At 43.5% G+C, this 9,275-nt stretch overlaps 1 protein-coding gene across 4 annotated transcripts in view; it reads right to left on the reverse strand.

Moving 5' to 3' along the window:
• The window catches only part of ALG6 (ALG6 alpha-1,3-glucosyltransferase), a 71,678-nt gene extending 62,403 nt beyond the window's left edge, over positions 1-9,275 (reverse strand). For 3 of the 4 annotated variants that reach the window (XM_063613340.1, XM_055234656.2, XM_063613341.1), the window contains exons 1-2: positions 9,148-9,265; positions 5,467-5,755 (exon numbers count right to left, since the gene is read on the reverse strand). In XM_063613340.1, the coding sequence (XP_063469410.1) occupies positions 5,467-5,548 (82 nt within the window). In that variant the 5' untranslated portion in view covers positions 5,549-5,755; positions 9,148-9,265. Of the gene's footprint in view, positions 1-5,466; positions 5,756-9,147 lie in introns of all 4 variants that reach the window. The other variant, XM_055234657.2, reaches the window with a different exon arrangement.

Raw genomic sequence — 9,275 nt, forward strand, 5'->3', positions numbered from 1 at the left:
ACGTAAGAGCTAAAGCATCCAATTTAGTAAATTTAAAAAAGAACAACCCCAAGCATATCACTGAGAGAATGGGCAAAGCTCAAATTAGTTATTTGAAAAATACGGCCATGTACCACAATAATGACATCTCAGTCAACAACGAACTGTATAAACAATGATGGTCCCATAAGATACTCATACTGTATTTTAACTGCACCTTATCTATGTTTAGATATGTTTAAATACACAAATACTTACCATGTGCTACAACTGCCTACAGTATTCAGGACAGTAACATGTTGTATAGGTTTGTAGCCTAGGAGCAATAGGCTATAATGTACAGCCTGGGTGTAGGAGGCTGTACCATCTGAGTTGGTGTTAAGTCACTCTATAATGGTTGAACAATGACTAAACTGCCTAATGACGCATTTCTCAGAATGAATCCCCATCATTAAACAATGCATGACTGTACTAATAAAATTAATAAACCCCTAATAAGACTGATTTTTTAAAAAAATGAAACACCACTAACTATATAAGAAATAAAAAAGGAACTATAATCATTGATACAGCAGAAAATATAAAAGGTAAGAAAACATTATGAATAATTTTATGCCAATATATTTTAAAACTTAGGTGAAATGGAAACATTTCTAGAAAAATATAAATTACAAAAATAACTCAATAAAAAAGAGAGAGCCTAAATGGTCCTATAACCAATAAAGAAATTAAATCACTAAACATTTTCCCTATGAAGAAAATTCCAGGCCCAAATAGTTTTACTATCAAGTTCTACCAAGCATCTAAGGAACAAACAATTCCAAGCTTACATACTATTCCAGATTTTACAAAAAGGTAGAATACTCCCTACTTCATTTTATGAGGCCAGCTTAACCTTGATATCAAACCTGACAAAGGCACTTTAAGGAAGTAAAAGAAATGGGCCAGGCGTGGTGGCTCACGCCTGTAATCCCAGCACTTTGGGAGGCCAAGGAGGGCGGATCACCTGAGGTCAGGAGTTTGAGACCAGGCTGGCAAACATGGGGAAATCCTGTCTCTACTGAAAAAAAAAAAAAATTGCTGGGGGTGGTGGCACATGCCTGTAAATCCCAGCTACTCGGGAAGCTGGGGCAGGAGAATTGCTTGAACCCGGGAGGCAGAGATTATAGTGAGCCGAGATTGCACCATTGCCCTCCAGCCTGGGCGACACAGCAAGACTCAGTCTAGGGAGAAAAAAAAAAAGAAACAAAGTATTTGCCTATACCACACTACATTTTTTTTTTAACGGAGTCTCCCTCTGTCACCCAGGCTGAAGTGCAGTGGCACCATCTCTGGCTCACTGCAACCTCCACCTCTCGGGTTCAAGCAATCCTCCCACCTCAGAGGCCCGAGTAGCTAGGATTACAGGCATGCGCCACTATGCCTAATTTTTCTTTTTGTAAAGGGGGTTTCACCATGTTGGCTAGGCTGGTCTGGAACTCCTGACCTCAAGTGATCCCCCCGCCTCAGCCTCCCAAAGTGCTAGAATTACAAGCATGAGCCACCGTGCCTGGCCTACATTTTTATGTAGTATATATTTACATGTCCACCCTATCCACTAGACTGTAAACTTCTCTAGGGAAGATACCACTTATTATTCTTGGTCACCCTAAAGACCAGGCCTAAAGACTTAATCACCAGCAAGACCTATTTTTCCTGGATAGCAGACATTTTAGGGTTAAATGATCTGATGTGAGGATCAAATGAGATGAGTTATGAACTATAAATGTGCTGGTTATAGTCCTACACCATTAAAAAAGAAAACACAATTTATACATATTATCTTAATCCTCACAAGAATCTTTTTTTTTTTTTTTTTTTTTGGAGACAGAGTCTTGCTCTGTCACCCAGGGTGGGGTGCAGTGGCGTGATCTCAGCTCACTGCAACCTCTGCCTTCCAGGTTCAAGCAATTCTCACGCCTCATCCTCCGGAGTAGCTGGGATTACAGGCACCCGCCACCACATCCGGCTAATTTTTGTATTTTTAGTAGAGACGGGGTTTTATTATGTTGGCCAGGCTGGTCTCGAACACCTGACCTCATGTGATTGGCCCACTTCGGCCTCCCAAAGTGCTGGGATTACAGGCGTGAGCCACCACCCGGCCAATAACCCTCTTAAAGTATGTATTAATACCCCACTTGATAGAAGAGGCTCAAGGAGATTAAATAACTTCCCCAAGATCAGGCAACTAACAGATGAAGGAGCTAAGATTTGAGCCCAAGTCAACTGCTACATTTAAGTGATTTTACTTCCACCATATTCCTTGAACTCATTCAGAAGCCACAGAGCAGAGTCATAAGAGCACTGATTGTGGAATTAAATACAACTATATTTGAATCCCAGTTGTCATTTATTGGTTGTCTCGTTTTCCATTTGTAACTCGAAGATATTACCTGTCTTCAGTGGTTGTGGTAAATACTAAAGAAAATACTCATACTCAAAATATAGTAGTTCTTACAAGTTCTTTCTATAAATCCTCTAAATTCATGCTGAATAAAGAGAAACTATATCAAGCCAGAGTATTTGAAAAAATCAGGCACAGTGGCTCACACCTGTAATCCCAGTACTTTGGGAGGCTGAGGCAGGAGGATTGCTCAATCCCAGGAGTTCAAGACCAGCCTAGGCAACACAGTGAGACCTCATCTTTACTAAAAATCGAAACAATTAGCCAGACAATTAGCCACATGCCTGTGGTCCCAAGAGGTCAAGGCTGCAGTGAGCCGAGATCATGCCACTGCACTCCAGCCTGGGCAACAGGGGGAGACCCTGTCTCAAAAAAAAAAAGTAAATTAAATTAAAAAATAAAAATAGCCCAAAAAATTGTGTTGTTTTGTTTTTTTTGAGGCAGAGTCTTGCTCTGTCGCCCAGGCTGAAGTGTAGTAGGATGATCTCGGCTCACTGCAACCTCCGTCTCCTGGGCTTAAGCAACTCTTGTGCCTCAGCCTCCCCAGCAGCTGGGATTACAGGTGTGCGCCCGGCTAATGTTTGCATTTTTAATAGAGAAGGGGTTTTGCCATGTTGCTCAGGCTGGTCTTGAACTCCTGAGCTCAGGCAATCCACCCACCTTAGCCTCCCCACAAAAAAAATGTTTTAAGAGAAAAGAGAAACTATAGTCTGATTAAAATATTGGCTGGACATGGTGGCTCACACCTGTAATCCCAGCACTTTGGGAGGCTGGGGCAGGCAGATCACTTGAGCTCAGGAGTTCAAGACCAGCCTGGGCAACATGGTGAGACCCTGTATCTACAAAAAATACAAAAATTAGCCAGGCGTCATGGTGCACACCTATAATTCCAGCTACTCGGGAGGCTGAGGCAGCAGAATCACTGTGCCCAGGAGGCGGAGGTTGCAATGAGCCAACATCGTGCCACTGTACTTTAGCCTGGATGACCAGACTGAAACTCTGTCTCCAAAAAAAAAAGACTTACAAAACATATATATATGTGTGTGTGTGTGTGTGTGTGTGTGTGTGTGTATACATCTATATGTAAGAGCTACAGGCCAGGCATGGTGGCTCACACCTGTAATCCCAGGACTTTGGGAGGCTGAGGCAGGCAGATCACGAGGTCAGGAGTTCGAGACCAGCCTGACCAACATGGTGAAACCTCGTCTCTACTAAAAATACAAAAATTAGCTGGGCGTGATGGCGTGCACCTGTAATCCCAGCTACTTAGGAGGCTGAGGCAGGAGAATCACTTGAACCTGGGAGGCAGAGGTTACAGTGAGCCAAGATTGTGCCACTGCACTCCAGCCTGGGCGACAGAGCTTTTTTTTTCTCAAAAAAAAGCTATGATATACACAGACACATACACATTTACTCTCTACATACACATTTACTATACACACATATATATACAGATATTTATATATGTGTGTGTCCGTGAATATCCATATATATGTGTGTGTATATATACATTAACTATATACAGACACACACATACATAGGTATGCATAAAATACCTATATATGTGTCTGTGTATATACACATTTATATACGCAGACACACATATAAATATATATAAATATCCATATATGTATCTGCATATATCGTAAATGTGTAAGTAGAGAGTAAATGTGTGTCTGTGTATATATATGTCTGTGTATATCATAGCTCTTACAACTATTAATATTATTGTCTCATTTTTCTCTTTACCTATCTCTTTTTCCTGTGACCCTTTTTCACTAACATATTTTTCTACAACTAAATAATTTGCCCAGCTAATTATATAACCTACTCTCTGGTCACTCTCTCCTCATCCTTTTTGTTCCTATATTTTATGCAACTCAAACACAATACTCATAATAACCATGCTCTATGACACCATGCCTGTTGCACGAGTTCCTGCACTCTATAATACCTTCTCCACTTCATTTGCCTAGAAAATTCTGACTCATCCTTCAAACCTTGAATGCAAACATCTTTCCTGAAGTTTTCTCTAATGCATCCTGATCATTAACCTCTCTATTAACTCTGTACCTCACACATACTTCTACATTATAATTATCACCCTCTGTTGTGACCATTTAACTATTAAAATGTGGGCCCTCTGGCTGGGTGCGGTGGCTCACGCCTGTAATCCCAGCACTTTGGGAGGCCGAGGCAAGTGGATCATGAGATCAGGAGTTCGACACCAGCCTGGCCAGCATGGTGAAACCCCGTCTCTAAAAACACAAAAATTAGCTGGGCATGGTCGCGTGCATCTGTAATCCCAGCTACTTGGGAGGCTGAAGTAGAAGAATTGCTTGAACCCAGGAGGCAGAGGTTACAGTGAGCTGAGATTGCACCACTGCACTCCAGCCTGGGTGACAGAGCGAGGCTCTGTTTCAAAAAAATGAAATGAAATGCAATGAAATATGAAATGAAATGAAACGAAATGAAATAAAATATAAAATAAAATAAAATAAAAATAAAATAAAATGTGGGCTCTCTGAGTATTGGATATTCACCTTGTATTTTTAGAACCTAGCACAGTGCCTGGAACATGAGACGTGCTAAATAGGTACCCGCAGAGTTACATTTAAGCCAATCCAACACACCAGGACTATACTCCATCAATTCCCCCTCCCTCATTCCCAATCTTATTCTTGTTCGCTGATCGCTTCCCTTTAATCTAGTAATATGCTTCTCTACCCTAAACAGACTCCACCCCTCCCTTGAAGTGCTAGCTCATTTTCCTCTTCAATGTTTAATACAGAATCATTTCTCAATTTGTCATCTTACCTGTTAGAACACATTTTTGCTTTCTCACATCACAAAGTGCATGCTTCTATTTAGCTGTTATCCATATTCTTTCTATTAGAATTGGACATTTAAATGTATTTTCTCGACCATATCAAAAATGCCTGAAATTCTTCTCTGTCCTGGTCAGAAAATGGTAAACTTTTCCCCAAACGAACACCTATTCAAAGGAAAATTTCCTTTTTTTTAAAACAGTAAAAATGTATTACCTGAATAAGAATTAAGAGACACTGTCCATCGTACTGTTAGTCCTATTAAAACCACTACTGTCATCAAGTACCATTTCTCCATAGTTCTTCAAATTTAGGGATGGGAAGAAAACACAGCACCAGTGGCAGAGTACTTTTAAAACGTGGTCAATCACTTCTTTTCTTGTTCAGAGAGATGTTATCACTCCTTGAAATGTTATTGATTCTTCGCAATTAGGAGTTTGAGAGGATTTTAATGATGCTTGATTTCCAAATAGTCAAAAATTGATTATGTCTATGTAGAAGTATCCTAAGGGGAAAAAAGATATCAAGATTTAGCTGAGTACAGTACCTACAACAATCAACCCAGTAAACCAAGTAGAAGGATAGAGAATTCGAGGGGAGGGGTAGTGGGAAGGAATGTGAAGGAAAGGTGGTATTTTAAGTTCCTTATTCCCTAGTCCTTTAGTTGAGAATACACATCAAAAGGTGTATCTCCCTATTAAATGGGACTCAATACGTCTAAAGATATAATAAAGATTTACTCTCACAAGGGAATATTTTTGAGAAAAGAAAAACAACACATATGAAGATAATGATACAGTCAATTTTATTTAGAACACATTCACCTACAGGTAAATATAAAACCACAATGGTAGACAAAGGGGTGATTTATCTTTGGTACAGCGAGAAAGAGGAATTTTGTCTTTGTATTTAGTTTGGGAAAGCCTTCCAATAAACAATTTCTCTAGTTTGGTTTTTACTTTTCTTCCAAAATATACTTGCATTAACCACACCAACTTTCCACCTTAGAGAAATGAGCCTTTTTAAGAATCATTAAGAATAACCCCAAATCGTGAGAAATACAAAAGCAGTAAAACTCAATTAACCACTTACTTTTTTATTTTTTTTACAGTTTTCCATAAGTTGGGGTTTTAAAGTAAGAAGCAAATTGATGCCGGTCATGGTGGCTCACGCCTGGTGGCACTTTGGGAAGCCGAGGCAGATCATCTGAGGTCAGGAGTTCGAGACCAGCCTGACCAACATGGTGAAACCCCATCTCTACTAAAAATACAAAATTAGCCAGGTATGGTGGCACTTGCCTGTAATCCCAGCTATTTGGAAGGCTGAGGCAGGAGAATCGCTTCAACCCAGGAGGTGAACGTGGCAGTGAGCTGAGATCACGCCATTGCACTCCAGCCTGGGCAACAAGAGCGAAACTCCATCTCAAACAAAAAAAAAAAAAAAAAAAGCAAACTGACAAAATTGACATTTTCCTCTTCTCTTTGAAAAATGTTGGACCATTTTAACCACAGGACACACTTTAAATATATTCAGAAAATATAATAAATCAACTAAAAAATTTAGGGCAAAATTGGTACATTCCACCTAACGATCTAAAATTATTTTATTTTATTTGGGTTTTTTTTTCTTTCTTTTTGGGATGGAGTTTCGCTCTTGTTGCCCAGGCTGGAGTACAATGGCACAATCTCGGCTCACCGCAACCTCCGCCTCCTGGGTTCAAGCGATTCTCTTGCCTCAGCCTCCCAAGTAGCTGGGATTACAGGCGCCCGCCACCACGCCTGGCTAATTTTTGTATTGTTAGTAGAGACGGGGTTTCACCAGGTTGGCCAGGCTGATCTTGAACTCCTGACCTCAGGTGATCCACCCGCCTTGGTCTCCCAAAGTGCTGGGATTACAGGCGTGAGCCACCGCACTGGGATCTAATTATTTTCTTATTTAAAATAAAAACATCACGGGATAACTCCAGAACTGATTGGAATAGCTAAGCTTTTGTCATTCATGCCAAATCTCAAATCATCCCCTCAGAAAGATCATCCCTGACTATCCTACTAAAGCTTCCTCCCCTTACTGTTTGTATCATTACCTTCAATTTGCTTCCTAATTCTTTTCACTATCAGGAATTGTATTTTCACATGACATGGTGCAATCTCACACACATAATTTTCAGTATAAATGCTGGACACTAAAGAATACATATCATATGGTTCCATGAAAGGTTCATAAATAGACAAAACTAATCTATGGTGTTAAAAATCAGGAAAGAGGTTACCGTTGGGGAGGAAAGAAGGGATGGTGGTTGGGAGGGGTACTCAGAGAGGTCTTCTGAAATGCTGTGACTCTTGCTCCTTGATTTGAGTAGTGGTTAGGAAATGTGTTGACTTTAGGATAAATTAACAAGTTACAACTTATAATTTGTGTACAGTATTTTTCTATATGGTATATTCCAATTTAAAAAGCATAAAAGGGGCTGGGCGCAATGGCTCACCCCTGTAATCCCAGCACTTTAGGAAGCCGAGGCAGGTGAATCACCTGAGGTCAGGAGTTCGAGACCAGCCTGGTCAACATGGTGAAACCCCATCTCTGCTAAAAATACAAAAATTAGCCGGGCGTGGTGGTGCGTTCCTGTAATCCCAGCCACTCGTGAGGCTGAGGCAGGAGAATCGCCCGAACCCGGGAGGCAGAGGTTGCAGTGAGCCGAGATCGTGCCACTGCACTCCAGCCTGGGCGACAGAGCAAGAGTCCGTCTCAATTTAAAAAAAAAAAGTGTAAAAGGAAATTAGTTGGATGTGTCGACTAGAGTAAAGGCTCCCGGTGAGCAGGGGTCCTCCTGTCTTAGTCGTTGCTCTCTGTTCCCCATCTGTAGAACAGTGTTAGCAGAAGGCAGGTACCCAAGAAGTATTTGCTGAATGGAGCTGTTGTGTGCGTCTGTGTGTGCGAAGCCGGGAGCTACCTAATTTTACTGAGCCCTGTGTGGTTAAAGATATTATTCGAGGCTTTTAACCACTCTCTTCTGCTTAAACCAGAAAAAGGGTTATTTACGACTTTTTCCACCTGTAAATCAGAAAACAGTAACTTTCTTTTTTTTTGTGGGGGGGGACGGAGTCTCGCTCTGTCGCCCAGGCTGGAGTGCAGCGACGTGATCTCGGCTCACTGCAAGCTCCGCCCCCCGGGGTTCACGCTATTCTCCTGCCTCAGCCTCCCGCGCGTGGCTGGGACTACAGGCGCCCGCCACCTCGCCCGGCTAATTTTTTGTATTTTTAGTAGAGACGGGGTTTCACCGTGTTAGCCAGGATGGTCTCGGTCTCCTGACCTCGTGATCCGCCCGCCTCGGCCTCCCAAAGTGCTGGGATTACAGGCGTGAGCCACCGCGCCCGGCCTTGAAAACAGTAACTTTCTAACCCATCCACCGGCCACGAAGTTGCTAGGCAGGCAGCAGATGCGTTTTTCGTCCTCCTTTGCCCTGACGGTGCATCTCGACAAACGCCAAGCCCGCCGTCCCCATCCCAGAGCTGACTTTGCTCCTTTCAGTCTGAAAGGTCCTTCCACCGCAGTGGACACAACACCGGGGAGCGCAGCTATCCCGGGCGTGCAGCGAAAGGGATCCCTTCTCACGTTTCTCCGCCCCTCCTCTTGAGGGCCAGGCCCTCAGAATCGCAAGGACAAGGGTGCCAGGACCGCCCCAGCCTGCAAGTGCCACCAGTATCACCGCGTCCCCTCACCCGACCCCCAAGCGACCCTGCAGGAAAGGCTGGGGAGGCCTCGCGTCGCGTCCCTGGGAGTGGAGCGGAGCTGGGAGCCGGGTCGCCAGCTCTGCGCCGCCTCGTGGCGCGTCGCGAGCCCCCGGCACCTCCCCACATTGGCCCGGGGTCCGGAACCCCCAGGATCCCATGCTCTTACCCCGCCGCCCGCCGGCCGCTGGCATTCGCGCCTGCAGCGGGTCCCAGGAAGGCGCCTGCGCGCTCGCCCCCGGCGGACTGCCCCTCCGGCCTTCCGCCTCCGTGTGCCCGCGCACCCCCCGCGCGCCC

This window comes from Symphalangus syndactylus, chromosome 19 (genome assembly GCF_028878055.3).
Source record: "Symphalangus syndactylus isolate Jambi chromosome 19, NHGRI_mSymSyn1-v2.1_pri, whole genome shotgun sequence".
NCBI lineage: Eukaryota > Metazoa > Chordata > Mammalia > Primates > Hylobatidae > Symphalangus > Symphalangus syndactylus.